At 39.5% G+C, this 19792-nt stretch overlaps 2 protein-coding genes across 2 annotated transcripts; one reads left to right on the top strand and one right to left on the bottom strand.

The window, feature by feature from the left end:
* Nucleotides 1-2936: 2936 nt before the first annotated feature.
* Nucleotides 2937-11881, top strand: LOC115224357. The gene is made up of 3 exons (XM_029795233.2): nt 2937-3142; nt 7529-7716; nt 10992-11881. Exons 1-3 carry the CDS (start codon nt 2965-2967, stop codon nt 11541-11543), a joined length of 918 nt encoding a protein of 305 aa, XP_029651093.1. The 5' UTR covers nt 2937-2964; the 3' UTR covers nt 11544-11881.
* Nucleotides 11882-14925: 3044 nt separating this feature from the next.
* On the bottom strand, nt 14926-19497 carry LOC118767946. Its single transcript, XM_036513427.1, has 2 exons — nt 18119-19497; nt 14926-16839 (listed from the first exon to the last, which is right to left on the bottom strand). Exons 1-2 carry the CDS (start codon nt 19449-19451, stop codon nt 15140-15142), a joined length of 3033 nt encoding a protein of 1010 aa, XP_036369320.1. The 5' UTR covers nt 19452-19497; the 3' UTR covers nt 14926-15139.
* Between the last annotated feature and the right edge of the window lie 295 nt (nt 19498-19792).

Raw genomic sequence — 19792 nt, 5'->3', positions numbered from 1 at the left:
ATAATTACGAGTAGCTCTCCAGGACCTCTGAGACTGATGTTCAGAAATGGGAAGCTTGGTTGAAATGTTTGCAACAAGAGGCGAATCCGCTAAAGAAAAATAACCAGATTGAGCGCCTTGTTTCCCTGGGCATGGATTCACTGAAGCTCCGGCGTCTGGCGACGGACTTGGTAAACACCCACAAAGTTATCAACCACCTCACCAACAATAACAACACTGAACACCTTTTTGATCTCCATGTGTCCAACACATGTGGACATGCCTACAAAGTCAGAAAACAGCACAGCTCCCATGGCTTTCGGAAACATTTTTTCACGCTCAGAGTTGCTGAAGCATGGAACAAACTGCCTGCGTCAGTTGTTGACTGCCATGACACTGCATCCTTTAAGGCCCTCATGCTTTCCGAAATCCGCCGAAACTACACCTGAGCACTGTACACAATTATTATTATTATATTATTATTTAAACAGGGTGACGTTCTAAGTTCACCATCCAAGTGGGCCATCATAGTAGGCTTTGCAATCTGAATGCAATTTAAATTATTTGTATTGGCGCAAGGCGTGGTTGCGTGGTAAAAAGTTTGCTTCTCGACCAATGGTTCCAGGTTCAGTCACGCTGCATGATACGTTATAAATGGATTTGGTAGGTGGAAACTAATAGAAGCCCATCGTGTGCCTGCGTGTGTGTGTTGGGGTGGGTGAGTGGGTGCATGGTCTAGTGGGTAAGGTGTTGCGCTCGTGATTGCAAGTCGTGGTTTCAATTCCTAGACCGGGTTGTGCATTGTGTTCTTGAGCAAAACGCTTCATCTCGCGTCGTTCTGCGATCACTTCGACACCTGACGTGTTGTACACTCGTGCGCTTGTTCAGGTAACGACGATTTGATAAAAGGAGTGAGGTAATGTACGGCACAAACATTTGATCACTATAAACAAATCGTTTGTGCAAGTCGTTCAGCTTTTGCTTTTGCTCATGCGTCGTCTTCGACTGGAGAGTCCATTATATATAACCCGCACACCCCTTCCCCGCAGGGACACTACATTAATAATACACACTTTCCCACTTCAAGATAACTTGCCAGCTTCATCCCATGGACCCCTTTTCATTTCACCACTTTTTCATAGCAGCTGCTGACCGGTTGTACTAATCCACCTCCAACAACAGAAAGCAGTCGCCTTATTCTCTTCGATATCGGCTATCTCTGATGAGCGTAGAGTTATATAATTGGATTGTTACCTCATACTACATTGTATTTTTTTACACGAAACCAATTGGTAAGACTAATCGTGATGGATACTTAATATTATAAAATTCGGATAATATATATATATATATATATAAATATATATATATATATATCTAATGTAGGATAAAATTTTTTTCGAAAAAAATTCTTTTCGGAAAAAATTTTATCAATGGCCAGCATATTAAAAAATACCATTAAATGTTAAATTTAAATGTAAGTATCTCATTTATCTCTTTTGCCACATGTATCACTGACGAAGGGAGGGCTGTTATGAACTAACCCTGAAATCGGTCCGATATGGTAATAATGGAATTTTTTAGAAATTTCTGTCGACCTTTTTTCGAGTAGCGTGCGTATTGTGAAAAAAAATAAAAGGTTAATGGACAATATGTCCAATTTTTCGGCATATTTGGCATTAGAAATTTTTTCGTTTGCCCTTATTTATGAATTGTATATATATATGACGGGCTTCTTTCAGTTTCTGTCAACCAAATCCAATTACAAGGCTTTGGTCAGCCCGAGGCTATAGTAGGAGACACTTGCCCAAGGTGTCATACGAGTTTAAAAAAGAAAAAGAAAAATGGGTGTTAGATTGAAGTTTTCGTGACTACAGTCTTGGACCAGCTGCAGCGTTTGGGACAAAACAATAATAACAAACAAATTTAAGAACTTTGGCGAAAACAAAATGGATTTTTCTAGTAGTAAAGCTTAGCAGAAATTATTGTTTTTGAATTCTAGACGATGCGTTTTCTCTTTTACTTGTTTCAAGCATTGAATTGCAGCCATGCTTGGGCACCGCCCCGAAGGAATTCGACCTCTGTACTTATTTTTAAAGCTGTTACTTATTCTATCGGTAATTTTTGCCGAACCGCTAGTAAACAAACCAACACCGGTTTCCAAGCCGTGATAACGTGCAACGGCCTTCTTTTCAGATTCCATCTACGAAACCTTCTCTTCAGTCTTTTGTCAGCCTGAGACTTATAGTAGAAGACGCTTGCCGAAAATGCTGTACAGTGGGACTGAACCCGAAACCATGTTGTTAGGAAGCAAACTTCTTTCCATACAGCCACGAGTATTCTTATAAGTCAGTCACAAATGAAAATTGAGAAAACAATGGAATCTCCCGGTAGTCGCTCTCTCTCTTTCTTTCTCTCTTTCCCCACCACTCACACACTCTCTCTCTCTTTCTTCTCACAGAGCAAACTTCAGTCTCTCTTGGAGAAAGGAAACACATTGAATGAAGTAGTTTTTGATATACACTGTTTCAATAACAGATGATATTGTCATAGCAGGATGTGTCTTTTGTCACAAGGCTGACCGGAGACCATACTAACAATGGCAGATGAAAACAGCATATCTAAAATCTTGATTACTTATTCCCATATTTTTTATTGTTTTAAAGAAATGTTTCTGTAGTATATATTAGTCATCCAAAACGGACGGTTCATATTTATTTTCTGTAGCAGACAGGTGTATAGTTACGGAGCAACGGGTTTATATATATGTATGTGTGTGTATGTGTGTTTAACGACTGTTATCTTGCAGGAGACAGATGCAGAAATAAATATATAGTGGTTTTTGTTTAATAAAACAATTAATGTAGTATAATTTCGATAGTTATGTTTGTTGAATTTTTTCTTTTACAAAATCATTTCATAGAAATTTAATTTATTAACCAATAAGAGATATGCTTAGTATTTACTGCAGCGGGCGGGGAAATAATGGCCGCGAAAGAGAGAGTAGACTTAGAGATGACTCCTCGTCAAATTGAATATTTCATTAAACTGTATCGGGAACACGAATTTTTATGGAATCCCCGTCATGAAAACTATAATCTGCGGTCAGTGAGAGCCATGGCTCTGAAGGAAATCGCTAGCCAAATGGGGACTGGATGGACTGGTAAGTGTTGTTTATTCGCATCTGCAAAAACGATGAATGCAAATCGATTCCTTTCGGAGACACAAAAAAAACCTCGAATTTGTTTGGGAGAATAAATGCGATCAGATTAAAATGATGTCCAAGCCTTTTCTCGGAATGCACGAGTGAGCCAAAGCGAAATGATCGCTGCAGTATGATACAATCTGGGGGCATAGCTACACAAGTGTGCCACCCCCGACTTTGTTTCCTCATAACTTCTTTTAAAAAATGAGTATTTTTAAATGAAAATTTTCTCCAAATACACTTCGGATGATGTAAGTTCCGATTATATCGGAATCTGTCGTGCAAAAAATTTTTTTTAGCGGGTTGGGAGAGGAGTTTCCGAAAATTCATACGAGTCGGCTTTGTTTCCCTATAACTTTCAGGAAAATGGATTCGATTTTATGGAATTTTCTACAAATACCTTTCAGAGTTTGTAAATTACGATTGTATCGGAATTTAATATTAAAAAAAAAAAGAAATGCCGAACACGCACACACACATACATACTGTCACAATTTCCGAAATTTCAAGTTTCATTTTGTAGATAAATACGATTATGTTAGAATGCATCTGTACGGTTCCTTCAGTTTTGTTTTTCGTGGAAGATAGTTGTTGAAATTTTCATTGAAATTACAAATTTTTTTTGAAAGCTTTGGGGGTAAACAAAACTGACTCGTGTGTGAATTTTCCGAAACCCCTTCTCTTCACACACGAAAAAAAATTTTGTTTCCTAATAAATACCGATATAATCGGAATCTGCACCATCTGAAACATTTGTTCAAAATTTCATTGCAAAAATATACCCCTCCCCCCCTTTTTTTTAATAATAAAGAAACAAAATCGGTGTTGGTGGGAGTCCAATGTGGAATCGAAACAAAGCTGTGAGTTGCTTATTCCCGGATCTTCATCCTTACATTTCCCCGAGTTGCAGAATTAGGAGAAAGAGTGCGTTATTATGACTTCTGCTTTTCTAAGGATAAAAGCATCGCAAATAAGTTTTAAGTTATTGCCACTAGGAATCGAAACCTGGCTGCAAGGGTTGGTTTGACTTGGCCTTGTCTAGCAGATTCTCCTGCCATGCACTCGCCATTGTATACCAAATCAATCAATCAATCGCTAGGCCAATATTTGTATGGGAAGAATTTAGTCGGCACACAAATGACTCCACTTCGTTTCCCTGTGTTTGTTTTTTTCGAATCCCTTAGTTCGGGAGGATACCTGATCGACTGCGGCAGTTTTTCTAAAAGGACAAAAATCAGAGCACTAATGTATTCGATCCGGTGCTCTACTGGCCTAGCTACTTCATATCACTTTTATATCCATCATATATCGATTCGTTATCATGTCTTTTCGAGACGGAATTGAATGCGAGGTAAGAGAGGAATCGATGTTGAGACATCGTTTGCACATTCATTAGCTTGTTTATATTAAGCGAGGGTGGTGGGTGGTGGTTAATAACATGCTTTGTTTTGTCTGTCAGCGTATATATAAGGTACGAAACAGTAGCATTTATGTGGTGCTCTTTTACTTGTTTCAGTCATTTGACTGCGGCCATGCTGGAGCACCGCCTTTAGTCGAGCAACTCGACCCCGGGACTTATTCTTTTTGTAAGCCCAGTACTTATTCTATCGGACTCTTTTCGCCGAACCGCTAGGTAACGGGGACGTAAACACACCAGCATCGGTTGTCAAGCAATGCTAGGGGAACAAACACAGACATACAAACATATACACACACACAAATATATATATATATACATATATACGACAGGCTTCTTTCAGTTTCCGTCTACCAAATCCACTCACAAGGCATTGGTCGGCCCGGGGCTATAGTAGAAGACACTTGCCCAAGATGCCACGCAGTGGGACTGAACCCGGAACCATGTGTATATTTTCGTTAAAGTGTCAGTGAAGCTAATTTGCACACAAGAAATATTACTTTTAACTTCTTGTGATATTTGAGCAACTTTTTTCTTGTGTTTCATTCCGTTTGAATCAGCAGCCTCATTCGTGTCGGGTAAACAAAGTCAACAAAACGTGTTAATGTGGTTGGAAGGGGGGATGCCTTCAAATACGATGCATTTGGTAGAATTATCCACTAGCTGTGTTGATCAGTTAATCTTCAAAAATTAATAAAAAAAAAATAACATAGGTGCCCCAGCATGGCCACAGCTCATGAGCTGAAACTGGAAAAATCAAAATCAAAATCATAGGTGCAGGAGTGGCTGTGTGGTAAGTAGCTTGTTTACCAACCACATGGCATCTTGGGCAAGTGTCTTCTACTATAGCCCCGGGCCGACCAATGCCTTGTGAGTGGATTTGGTAGACGGAAACTGAAAGAAGCCCGTCGTATATATGTGTATATATATATATATATATATATATATATGTGTGTGTGTGTGCATGTTTGTTTGTCTGTGTTTGTCCCTCTAGCATTGCTTGACAACCAATGCTGGTGTGTTTATGTCCCCGTCAATTAGCGGTTTGGCAAAAGAGACCGATAGAATAAGTACTGGGCTTACAAAGAATAAGTCCCGGGGTGGAGGTGCTCGATTAAAGGTGGTGCTCCAGCATGGCCGCAGTCAAATGACTGAAACAAATAAAAAAAAAGAGTAAACAAAAAAAAGGAGTATTTCATTTCAGCGCCGCCTCGACTGGCTTCCGTGCCGGTGGCACATAAAATACACCAATCCGACCGTGGCCGTTGCCAGCCTCGCCTGGCACCTGTGCAGGTGGCACGTAAAAAGCACCCACTACACTCACGGAGTGGTTGGCGTTAGGAAGGGCATCCAGCTGTAGAAACACTGCCAGATAAGACCGGAGCCTGGGGCAGCCTCCTGGCTTCCGAGATCCCCGGTCGAACCGTCCAACCCATGCTAGCATGGAGAACGGACGTTAAACGATGATGATGATGATGATGATTGTTATTTAAGGATTTCAGTTTCATTAATCCATATCTTGGTCTGCGTTAGATCGTGGGTGCACGGCCAGTAACAACCAACATTCTTCTTTCTCGGTTGTCAACTAACCTCATGTTATCTACCATTTTCCTCCCTATCCATTCTTTGGTGTGGATCACCTCCTCCCTTTGCGGTCTTTCTGGAGGTTTGTTCATGCATGACAACTGTATTCACTCGATGTAAGGGCTGCCGTAGATATTTGTGTTCAGGCACTTTGAACAGTTAAATAAATGTGTGATCTGGCACTTGTTACGCTTTAATTCTTTATCTTCAAAAGTTTCTTAGTATGAATTAGGTTTTCTTTGATTCTACATCTATGTAGTTTTTTTTTTATTTGTTGTCTTGCAAGTGCTTGGGGACCCTGTCAGTGCAGGTGCCACTTAAAAGCACCCAGTCCTCACTGTAAAGTGGGTGGCATTTAGAAGGGCGCCCTGCTGTAAAAACCTTGCCAAAACTGACCTCGCCTGTGCTTGTGCCATGTAAAGAGCCCTAAGTTCACTCTGCTGAGTGGTTTCAGTTAGGAAGGGCATCCAGCTGTAAAAATCCTGCCAAAAGTTACAAAAGTCTGGTGCAGGCTTGTGCCTGGCCAGCTCTTGTCAAACCGTCCCACCCATGCCAGCATGGAAGGCAGATGTTAAGTGATGAGGATATTGATTGGAATGGATGACAAATGACTAGGATTTCTGGTGATGTGAGATTTTCAAAAGGACTTGTCCTCCTCAGCAAAACTGAGTTCTGGAAGTGTTGTTTTGTACTTGCCACCCATGTTACAGTAACTCGCACTCTCCTTTCATGCATTGTGCCTGCTTCTTCTTCCCTCCCACCTCAGTTCTTTCAGACTACCCAATCATGCCATCCCTCTCTCTCTCCTTGTCTTCTTCCTTGGCAACTGTATCACCTTTACTACTCCTGCTGCTCTTCCTTACTCTCTTTTGCATCCATCTGTCTTCCTCCAGCCCATGGTCCTTTGCTCATCCCCTCTTCAACCCTACCCATTTTGGCAGTTTGCTTCCCCATCATTCTTTTTCCCATACAGTCTTGCAAACTGCCCACCCACCAACTTTTACTCACTTTGCACCTTGTGGGGTCACCTGGGCTCTTCATTGCCATTATCTATCTCTTGCAGTTTCTATTCATCTTTTTCCCTTTTCTCTCCCTTATTAGAGGTAGGTAGCCACATAGATCCCTCAAAAGAGAAAAAAACTTTACTAAATTAACAGAATATGTCTACCACTCTACCCCTCCCAGTAACAGCTCTGTATATACAATGTCATTGTACCATGAAATGTCAAACCCATTTGGAAATATTTAAAGTTTCATGTCAGTATCTATTAGTGTTGTTGTATTGCTTCTATTTTCAAAATTCACTATTTGGATATTTGTTTTCTTTTTCTCTCAACTTCCAGGTGAGTTAGTCCAAAAACGGTGGAATACCCTGAAATCAAACTATGCTCGGGAGACAAGAAAAATCCAAGAGAGTATCCGAAGTGGTGCCAGTGTCGATGAAATCTACACCCCAACTTGGTGGTTATTTAAGCCTTTAAATGACTTTCTACAAGGTACCTACCACCCAAGGCACCCAAGGATTAAAATGGTTAGTGTTACCCTGTTTTGTTATGTTCTGTTCTTTTAGGTCTAGGATAATAAATAGTATCTCTCTCATTGTCATGTGTGTGTGAGTTTGGGTGTATGTACACATAAGTTAGTTAAGTTAAGTTAATTTTTTGGCTCAAAAACAAGGCCATGTAGGGGGACATGGAGTTATGTACAAGGTGGTGTTCATGCAAAGAGTTCGGGCTATTTGTGGTCAAGGGAGACTTTGAACCGAGCAGTCGTCGGCATCTTCACTATCTCGTCCGGCAGCTTATTCCACGGATCCGCACCCCGGACGGAGAAAGCCCCTCTCCTTCGATTGAGATGAAATCGTCGCAGATAGATCTTTTCAGAGTGACCCCGCAGCCGACACTCTGGAGCAGGAGTGAAGAACAGCTCTTTCGAGAGGTTACACTTTCCGCTTATGATGTGAGCAAGAATGAGATCACTACAGTGTCGTCGTTTTTCTAGAGAATAAAGGTCGAGTGTCTTCAGCCTTTCTTCATAAGACAAATGCTTGAGACCAAGAACCATGCGGGTAGTCAGCTTCTGGACTCTTTGAGTATATACCATCATTTAGCATCTGCTTTTCCATGCTTGCATATCTGTGAATGTGTGTGTGTATGTATCTATGTATGGTGTTCACAGAGTACTGAGCAGCAGTCATGATGTTGGCATTTTAATACCCAGCATCAATCATCATGACATAGGTACCTCTTTTCTAATATTTAGATGGTTTCCAGTCCACCATGTCAGTTAACTTTTTCTCAACTACAACTTAAATCTTTATGCTCTCCAATGCTGTCGACTGTTCACCAATATATCAAGTTGTTCCTGAAAAAAGGAGAAAAAGAAAAAAAATAATCATATTTAGCCTGAACTCCCTGTATGCTTGTATACATCACTCATCATCTTACATCCATTTACCATGCTGGCATGTGTTGAAAAGGTCATCAAAGTCTGAGTCCTTGTTTGGGTTGCTGCCCTCCTACGTGTGACCTGGGACCATGCCTCTTTTGTCTATTTTCATTTGGCATGGTTGCTACATTCTATGGCTGGATGCCTTTTACTAATGTCAACCACTCTACAGAGTGTACAGGGTGCATTTTGTCATCACACATCGGCACTAGAGAGGTGTTAGTGTTCTTGACAAGAAAACACCAAAGCATACTCCTGAACCCTACATTCTCTGTACGTTCATTAGCCATTGTAGAGCGTACTGGGCAAATATTCTTTCCATAGCACCAGTGCTGGAGAGGCTATTGTATCCCTGCCAAAAAGTACTCTCAACTCTATGGTGTCTCCCTTCATTTATCCACCACTTCACAAAATGCATTGGATGCACTTTTATCATAACAACTATTGTTAGGCTTTTCCACTTTGCTGTTGTGATTTTTCTATTAACTGTAAGATACTGGAGGCACGTGGCTTAATGATTACGGTATTCGATCATAAGGTTGTCAGTTCGATTCCTGGTGGCGCGTTGTGTCCTTGAGCAAGACACTTTATTTCATGTTACTCCAGTCCACTCAGCTGGCAAAAATGAGTAGTACCTGTATTTCAAAGGGTCAGCCTTGTCACATTCAATATGTATGCTGAATCTCCTTGAGAACTGCCCTTTAAGGGTACGTGTGTCTGTGGAGTGCTCTGCCACTTGCACGTTAATTTCACGAGCAGGCTATTCCATTAATTGAATCAACTGGAATACTCATTATTGTAACTGAAGGAGAACCAGGAAGCAGGGCTGAGGTCAAGTTCAGTTATTTTGTTTATTTGCTTTACATCTACTCCTCTGTGCTAATAACATGGCTTAGAAGAAATACATGTTATTGAAGTATTGTTTTTACTGCTGGATGCCCTGGTATGATTTTCAAGTACTCTTACTCTTTTTACTCTTTTACTTGTTTCAGTCATTTGACTGTGGCCCGAGCAAATCGACCCCCGGGACTTATTCTTTGTAAGCCCAGTACTTATTCTATCGGTCTCTTTTGCCGAACCGCTAAGTGACAGGGACATAAACACGCCAGCATCGGTTGTCAAGCAATGCTAGGGGGACAAACACAGACACACAAACACACACACACATATATATATACATATATACGACGGGCTTCTTTCAGTTTTCCGTCTACCAAATCCACTCACAAGGCATTGGTTGGCCCGGGGCTATAGTAGAAGACACTTGCCCAAGGTGCCACGCAGTGGGACTGAACCCTGAACCATGTGGTTGGTTAGCAAGCTACTTACCACACAGCCACTCCTGCACCTAGTAAGGGATTTTCATTCCACTAATATTTGAAAAGGCAGAGTTAGTGGACGATTTTGTTGACAAACAAGGTTGTCTATATAGCTCAGTGCTTTTTTCATGTACAATCCGCAATATAAACATTCACAGACACCACACACACAATGAAATATCCCCTTGCATGGAAACAAGTAACTGTTGGCAAGAGGCCAGGCATCCAACTTCAAAAAAAAAAATCTGTTTCAACAAATTTTGTCTGACCCATACAAACATGGAAAAATAAACATTAACCCTTTAGCATTTAAACTGGCTATGTCCGGCCCAAATATGCTTCATGTTTTATGTTCTAACCATCCAGATCAAGTCTATCATACCTACCCTTCAATGCCATTATAAAATATGCAGTCACGTCATCAAAATTTCAAAGCTGCAAAATAATGCAGGATTAATTAAAAACAGTTTGAATGAAAAAGTGTTACCTTTGACAGAATAATCTGAATGCTAATCATCATTATTGTTCGACCGTGGTCGAGACAATGGAATTTACTATGTTACGCCAGACTTCACGGTCCATCATAGCATTACGGAGGTCCTGTTGCTGGATGCCTGTATCCCTGGAGATTACATCAGGGTAGGAGAGTGTACGCCCTCTGGTATTGCGAGTAGATGGCTTCCAGAGGAGAAGAGTAGAAATTACCTCGTTTTCAGCTCTACAACAATGTCCAGCAAACTGGACTCTCCTACCTTTCACAAGAGATGACACAGGTGGTAGTTTCCCATATATTTGCATTTTGGTTGGATGGCGCCTCCACGAGAGATTTTGAGCTCTCATAAGGAGGCGAGTGTAGGTTCCATCCAACCGCCTCCCAAGCTTCTTTGATAACGTCCAGGTTTCTGAATGCTAAAGGGTTAAATGATGAAGCCGAAGATGACAAGGCATTGCCTGTGACAAAGGTCTGAGTTTTGTCATTTTTCTCCTCCCCAGTCTTCACCTTACTGACTCTTATATTCTCTTGTTTTTAACATTCCAGGCGAATATTCCGGCACATGTTGTGAATCCTTTGGACCAAGGAGAAATGGATGAATCTGTCACCAGCTGGCCTGATGAACACAGCTACCTCCAAAACAGAGATTCTGACTGTTGGAATGGAGATGCTTCCAATGTGAGTCAGGACTCACCACGTCTTACGCATGAAGCACAACCGAACCCAAACATTGATGACTTTTCGTTAATGCCACACACACTCTTCATTAAGCGGTCGCTGTCACCGACGAACAGTGACAAACCCAAAAAGTCCAAGTCAGCCAACCACATTGAAACTCGTAGCGTACAAGTTCTCAACACGTGCGACGATATATTTAATGAGTTCAAAGATCCCACGCCATCGTCTGTCCAGGTCGACGTCGATGAAATGTTTGGCAAAATTGTAGGGGAAGAGTTGAGGCAGATAAAAAATGAGTCGGACAAATATGAACTGAAGATTCAAATACTGAGTCTGTGTCGTAATTTTAAATTAAAGCGGGTGAACAAAGTGATTCAGACTGAGCAGATATCAACAGATGTTTGGCAATATCCATCTTAGGGGGCCATTGAGGCGGGTGCTCTACCTCTTGTATGTTTTTACCTCTCGTGTTGTCTATCTTTATCTCCTTCATCATACCCCACTCCCTTCATTTGCTGACACTCTCTTCTGTGACAGACATAAGTCATTCTGGGTCTTTTTTTTTTTTTTTTCTTGATCATTAGTTGTTTATTGGCTGCCTTGGTGATTTTGGAAGATATATTCCGAGCCACCAATCGCTGCCTCAAAATACAAAAACAACAACTCCTCACCCACTCAAGTATTTTACAACTTAAATAATAACACAACAACAACATCTTTAAAAAATGAATAAATTTTTATGGGAATCCAATTGTAAATTAAAAGTTTTGATTTTTTTTTTTTTTTAACCTTTCTATCATTTGCCCAAAAATTTCAGTAGAGAAGGACAAATGATATAATACCAGATTATTTAGTTGGTTCATCTATATTTTCTAATCTAAATCACTCTCAGTTTGATAAACATGTATTGAAGTCATTTCACTGAGTATATCATCATCATCATCATCATCAGCATCATCTTCATCTGCTTTCCATGCTGGCATGGGTTAGATAGTTTGACTGAAACTGGTAAGCTGGAGAGCTGCACCAGGTTCCAATCTGATTTGGCATAGTTTCTACAGCTGGATGCCTTTCCTAATGCCAACCACTCCAAGAGTGTAATGGGTGCATGCCTTTCATGTGCCATCAGCACAGGTGCCTGTTACATGACACCAGCATCAGCCATGGCTATGATTTCCCTTGACTTGGTGGGTGTTCTCAAGTGCAGCATATTGCCTGAGGTTTTGGTCACTTATCACCTCTGCGAGGCCCAAAATTCGAAGGGTGCTTTTTTTATGTGCCACTGGCACAGGTGCCTGTTACGTAACACTGGTATCGGCCACGACTACAGTTTCACTTGGCTTGGTGGGTCATTACTTAGCAGCATTTCATCCGTCTTGGCATTCCCTCTCTCTCTTTCAGAGAGGCACAAGCACCTACACACACGGCAGTAACTTCCGCCTGCCGAATTCAATCACAAAGCTTCGGTCGGCTCGGGGCTATAGCAGAAGACACCTACCCAAAGTGACACGCAGTTTCTGAGTTCCAATTCTGCCAGGGTTGATAAAATAAGCACCAGTGGCGATGCAGTTGACTTATCCCTTCTGTCAAACTTGCTGGGCCCGTGCCAAAATTTGAAACCAATATACGTTTCATCTTGCAGCTTACACATGCCCAGCCCGTTCCATCTTTCTAATTTGGTTTATGTTGTCATGACTACAGCTTCACTTGTCTTGGTGGGTCCTTACCATAAAAATTTGGCACAGTGTTGCTGCAGTTAAGAAGATTACTTCCCAACCACATTGTTCTGGGTTCAATTCCTCTGCATTGCATCTTGGTCAAATGTCTTCTCTTGTAGTTTTGAGTTGACTAAAGCCATGTGAGTGTATTTGGTAAATGGAAACTAAAAGAAACCTATTGGATGTATTTGTGTTTCACTAACCCTAACCCTAATCGCTACTTAACAAAAACTCACAGCTACCCAACTTGGTAAGGGACCTATCTAATCTTTTTATCTTTTACTTATTTCAGACTGCTGCCATGCTGGGGCACTGCCTTGAAGGGTTTAGTCCAGTGTTTCTCAACCATTTTTCACCTATGGACCCCTTTTATGCCTATTTTACTCAGGTCTTCACCATTTGGACCCTTCCTTCAGGCATGTGGGCTAGTATTTTAGGTGTTGCACTCACAATCATCAGATCATGGGTTCAATTCCTGGACCAGGCAGCTTGTATTCTTGAGCAAAACAGTTCATTTCATGTTGCTCTTGTATTGTGCCAGGAATTGCCATGCCAAAGAATAGACTCCACATTTCCTCTGAGTGTTGTAAAAGGCAACTAAAATAGGCTTCAGGTATGATTTACACTCCAACCTAGTAAAACCCCTCGTCAGCAATGACCATCCAATTAGATCAGTGGGCCGAAGGGTTGTTATAAATACTCTAAAGCACTTTGTTCTACTCCTCTAATAACTCAGCTAATTCAGTACCTAAAATATCATCATCCACTAGGAGTAGGGTATCACCAACAAATGGTGGATGCGGTGATGTGCTGTTATAAGTGGCATAGCTAATAGGGGACATTTTGCAAAATTGGTGAAATTTCAATAATTTTCTTCAAATTCTTAATTCACTTGTCCGATAAAAGTTGAATCTATTTTTTTTAATCACATAGCCTTGGAAGGACATTCGGGAGTCGTTACTTTATTTGACCAACCTCCCATGTTTTTGAACTGTCTGTTCCATTGTCTTGTGATGTGTTGATGGCTGACTGTCTAAAGAACTAGAACAAACCTTGACACCATAACCTCTTGACACCATGACCTCTTGACACCATGACCTCTTGACACTGATTGCTTCCGTGGAGGTTCGTCTTTTTCATGTCACATCTGTTTCTCTAGTTGTAAGTTTCACACATAATAAACATTGTTACTGAAACATGAAATTCATAACTAATGAAATATTTTGAATATGATGTAGGTCTGGCCCCCGTGTTGGTGGCACGTAAAAGCACCATCCGTTCGTGTCCATTGCCAGCCTCGCCTGGCCCCCGTGCCGGTGACACGTAAAAGCACCATCCGTTCGTGGCCGTTTGCCAGCTCCATCTGGCACCTGTGCGGGTGGCACGTAAAAAGTACCCACTACACTCACGGAGTGGTTGGTGTTAGGAAGGGCATCCAGCCGTAGAAACACTGCCAGATCTGACTGGGCCTGATGAAGCCTTCCAGCTTCACAGACCCCAGTTGAACCGTCCAACCCATGCTAGCATGGAAAGCGGACGCTAAATGATGATGATGATGTAGGCATGGCTACGTGGTCAGAAGTTTGCTTCCCAACCACATGGTTGGGCCCCAGGCCAACCAAAACCTTGTCAGTGAATTTGGTTGATGGAAACTGAAAGAAGCCTGTTGTGTGTGTTTATTTATGTATGTATCTTTTTGTCTGTTTGTCCACCACCACTGCTTGACAACCAGTGTTGGTGTGTTTACATCCCCATAACTCAGCAGTTCAGCAATAGAGACTTATAGAATAAATACCTAGCTTTAAAAAAATCAAAATAAGTATTAGGGTTGATTTATTTGACTAAAATTTCTTCAAGGTGATGCCCCAGCATGGCCGCAGTCTGAAACAAGTAAAATATTTTTAAATGTGTTTAGAATATAAATACTAAATCAAGCTTAAATATTTTATTTCTAAGAAAAACCACAACCTCTCTAAACACCTGGCACCCTCTTAAGAGTTCACAACAAAAGGACCATTTGAAGGTTAAACAGTAATAAAGCCACGAAACAACATAAAGGTGTTTTAAGGAAAAACAGATTGGCATTCAAGAGAAAAGTTTTATTATAAACCATTTTTAAGAAGTTAGAACTGATTTCAACAAAGAAGAATTTCATGCCATCATTTCTCGTTTGACTTGATATTCATTCTCCCTTTGTTTCAGATTTATCTTTCCATATCACTTTCTGATTTCTTCTTTGATAAACAATGGAAATATCTTCTCTCTTCAAAATCAATGACTTTAAATAATGATTAGAACTTATTTCCATCTTTTTGGTCTTTGTTTTTTTTTCCCACTCACTAGTTCTGACATTACACTCTTTTTATAATCATTCCACATTTGTTGACTTTCCAGTTTGACGTCAAGGTCAGTTTTATTAGGATAGCTATTTGCTTGTTTGCGTACCTGCCATTTCACTAGTTCAGAAGCATGTTTTATGAAGAATTTCTTTGACAGCAACACTATTTCTGCCCCACCACTGACTAGGCTAACACTATCAGTGGCTGGAAGTATGAAATATTCGTCGAAAACCAATGTGTCCAGACCAAAAACATCTCTACGTTTAAGCAAATCAATTTGCACATTTACATAATTGTTATCGTTATATACCTGCTTCGTTTTGTTGCATAATCTATCAGTTGAAGGAATGCTTGAAGCTATTTTAGGAAAAACCACACTGTCTGCAACATCTATGCTATGTAAAACCCTGGCATTTGTATATGATTTTCTCAGTGGTAATTTAAAGTTTTGTTCAGAATTGGTATTTGTGAAGAATTTCAGTCTATTATTGGCAATATTAACACGTTGTGTTTGTGGTTTTTTTAATCTTTTGACGACCCTACATATACCCTTTTTCATTATATAAATCCAATCTGTATTGTGACTGTCTTCAAGTACCACTACATCTCTTTTAAAAAAATATACAAAACAGTGCTCCAAATTGTTTCCTAAATGGTCGACTGGCCAGAATTGCAAAAATTTACAATGTGCAAGGAATTTAATATGGTTTGGTACTTGTTTGTCAACTTTATAACTTATGAATCCCCTTAGCATATCTTCCCGTTCAACGGTGAGTAACTGAACTGTGTTGACACTGATAGCACTAAATCTTCGAAGTGTGTGGTTTACCATATCTTGTTCTCCAAAACTTGTCCCTGGCTGTAAGATCGTTGTCTTTTCTGTTTCTGTCCCATCTATTTTATAATCTTTCTCTGAGAGCATCACTCGACCTCCAATAATGAAGTAGAAGTGTTCAGCACGTATTCCTTGCCGAATGATTACACGTTTAGGTGTCACCACCATATAGCCTGCTATTTTGGCAATCATCTTCTGAATTTCATCTGGGTAGTTGCAGAAACAGGCAAGGCCAGCATTCTGAAGACAGTTGATAACTATTTTTACATCTTCAGGAGTTCTTCTCTCTGGAATGTGTCTCAGAATATTTTGAGCTTCTTCGCTTAGTATTGTTGTCTCTCTATCTACTTTGAAAAAACTAGGATTGAAAGAGAGATCTTCAGTAGTTGATCCTACACTTTCTGTAAACAGTGTGTCTCCTTTAATCTTTTCCATAAGTGCTGCAATATTCATTGCTGCATGCCACTGATTCTGAGCATCGTGTATTTCACCTTCATCTGACCGAACCCTTCTCTTTTCAAATAGTAGTGTGGAACTTTCTCCTTTCTGTTTGCGTAGAAATGGCATCTCAGGAAAGGACCCTTTGGTTACTTTTTTTTTATGAAAAAGACAATAAAAAGCCACTAACACTTGTGCTAATCGTTTGAAAAGCGTTTTACTAAAAGGCTTCTCTCTTTTAGTTGTCATATCCTTATATTCTGGTAGTTTTGGGAAAAGTTCTGTATATCTTTTCTTCAGACTCAAACTATTATTATTTATTCGTTTCTTTAATGTATACTGTTCAATTTTTCCTTGACGTTCCATTTTCGAAATAAGAGCTTTCACTATAAATGGATTCACAGTTGTTCCTACACATTCCATACTGTCCTCTTGTTTGCCAAGTGCAGCAATAAGTTTCTGTGAAGGCCCTAACTCATAATTGTTTGTCAGTTGACCCATGGTTGGTTCAATTCAGAATTTCAAATTTTCTAAACTTTTGTAATTAGTAGTTTATTGGTTTTCTTAATCTGTGAAAAAGAAAGAAAAATAGACTAAATATATGTTTCTCCCCATAAAAGTATGGGGTTGATTTATTCGACTAAACCCTTCAAGGTGATGCCCAAGCAAAGCCGTGGTTCAATGAATGAAATAAATAAAAGATGAAAGATTATTTTTTTGTAGAAATTACAGCTTCTGAGGGCAGAATATTTGCAAAGACTTGAGAGAAATTAAATGAGCATGCTCTGCTGAAGTATGCATAAAAGATGGAATTTACACGAGATGAAAAAAACTGGATAGAAGGGCAATGAAGCAGAGTGTACAAGTTGAGGCCTAACGTTGATGGCCCCTGTACTACATCTGTGGTCACTGCTACCAAGGCAGAGATGGCTATCCACAAGTGAGTGCCCTGTGAGTCAGAGTGACTTTTTTTGCACATCTCCCTTTCCATCCTCTGGGGCAACACCTTTTCCATTTTGGCAAGTCTCTTTAGCTACAGTTGTTGCATCACATAGAAATTTTTTTTTTTTAAATAAGGCATTTTATTTTCCGTGATAGTAATTGGTAGATGAGAGGAAAAGAATGAGTTAATGAGTGATGTTGAATGCTTAGGGTGGGGGGGAATCATTCAGGAATGATTAGTCATTGATCTTTTCAAAATTTCTTTGAAAAAAAAAAATACCTGAAGTATTATTAAAAATATATGTGATACATAACAAGGACATATGGAGTTAGATAGATTATCGTATAGGCACATAACCTCTCTAAACACCTAGCACCCACTTAAGAGTTCACAACAAAAGGACCATTTGAAGGTTAAACAGTAATAAAGCCACGAAACAACATAAAGGTGTTTTAAGGAAAAACAGATTGGCATTCAAGAGAAAAGTTTTATTATAAACCATTTTTAAGAAGTTAGAACTGATTTCAACAAAGAAGAATTTCATGCCATCATTTCTCGTTTGACTTGATATTCATTCTCCCTTTGTTTCAGATTTATCTTTCCATATCACTTTCTGATTTCTTCTTTGATAAACAATGGAAATATCTTCTCTCTTCAGAATTAATTTCTTGTTCCTCTCATTCAAAATTAATGACTTTAAATAATGATTAGAACTTATTTCCATCTTTTTGGTCTTTGTTTTAATTTTCCACTCACTAGTTCTGACATTACACTCTTTTTATAATCATTCCACATTTGTTGACTTTCTAGTTTGACAACAAGGTCATTGTTACTAGGATAGCTATTTGCTTGTTTGCGTACCTGCCATTTCACTAGTTCAGAAGCATTTTTTATGAAGAATTTCTTTGACAGCAACACTATTTCTGCCCCACCACTGACTAGGCTAACACTATCAGTGGCTGGAAGTATGTAATATTCATCAAAAACCAATGTGTCCAGACCAAAAACATCTCTACATTTAAGCAAATCAATTTGCACATTTACATAATTGTTATCGTTATTTACCTGCTTCGTTTTGTTGCATAATCTATCAGTTGAAGGAATGCTTGAAACTATTTTAGAAAACTCTCCATCGTCTGCAAATGGATCAATAACTTCTATGTTATCTAAAACCCTGGCATTTGTATATGCTTTTTTTAGTGGTAATTTAAATATTTGTTCAAAATTGGGATTTGAGACGAATTTCAGTCTATTATTGGCAATATTAACACGTTGTGTTTGTGGTTTTTTTAATCTTTTGACGACCTTACATATACCCTTTTTCATTATATAAATCCAATCTGTATTGTGACTATCTTCAAGTACCAATTCATCTCTTTTAAAAAAATATACAAAACAGTGCTCCAAATTGTTTCTTAAACGCTCGACTGGCCAGAATTGCAAAAATTTACAATGTGCAAGGAATTTAATATGGTCTGGTACTTGTTTGTCAACTTTATAAGTTGTGAACTCCATTAGCATATCTTCCCGTTCAATGGTGAGTAACTGAACTGTGTTGACACTGATAGCACTAAATCTTCGAAGTGTGTGGTTTACCATATCTTGTTCTCCAAAACTTGAACCTGGCTGTAAGAATGTTGTCTTTTCTGTTTCTGTCCCATCTATTTTATAATCTTTCTCTGAGAGCATCACTCGACCTCCAATAATGAAGTAGAAGTGTTCAGCACGTATTCCTTGCCGAATGATTACACGTTTAGGTGTCACCACCATATAGCCTGCTATTTTGGCAATCATCTTCTGAATTTCATCTGGGTAGTTGCAGAAACAGGCAAGGCCAGCATTCTGAAGACAGTTGATAACTATTTTTACATCTTCAGGAGTTCTTCTCTCTGGAATGCGTCTCAGAATATTTTGAGCTTCTTCGCTTAGTATTGTTGTCTCTCTATCTACTTTGAAAAACCCAGGATTGAAAGAGAGATCTTCAGTAGTTGATGCTACACTTTCTGTAAGCAGTGTGTCTCCTCTCATCTTGGCCATAAGAGCTGCAATATTCATTGCTGCATGCCACTGATTCTGAGCATCATGTATTTCACTTTCTATAGAACGAGGCTTTTTCTTTTCAAATAGTTGCATGGAAAATTCTCTTGTCAGTTTGCGTGGAAATGGCATCTCGGAAAAGGACACTTTGGTTACTTTTTTTTTATGAAGAAGATGATAAAAAGCCACTAACACTTGTGCTAATCGTTTGAAAAGTGTTTTACTAAAAGGCTTCTGTCTTTCAGTTGTCATATCCTTATATTCTGGTAGTTTTGGGAAAAGTTCTGTATATCTTTTCTCCAGACTCAAACTATTATTATTTATTCGTTTCTTTAATGTATACTGTTCAATTTTTCCTT

Source organism: Octopus sinensis, linkage group LG25, assembly GCF_006345805.1.
Source record: "Octopus sinensis linkage group LG25, ASM634580v1, whole genome shotgun sequence".
In the NCBI taxonomy this organism is placed as follows: Eukaryota; Metazoa; Mollusca; class Cephalopoda; order Octopoda; family Octopodidae; genus Octopus; species Octopus sinensis.
Note: the sequence above shows the minus strand (reverse complement) of the source record. Positions and strands in the feature narration are given on the sequence as shown.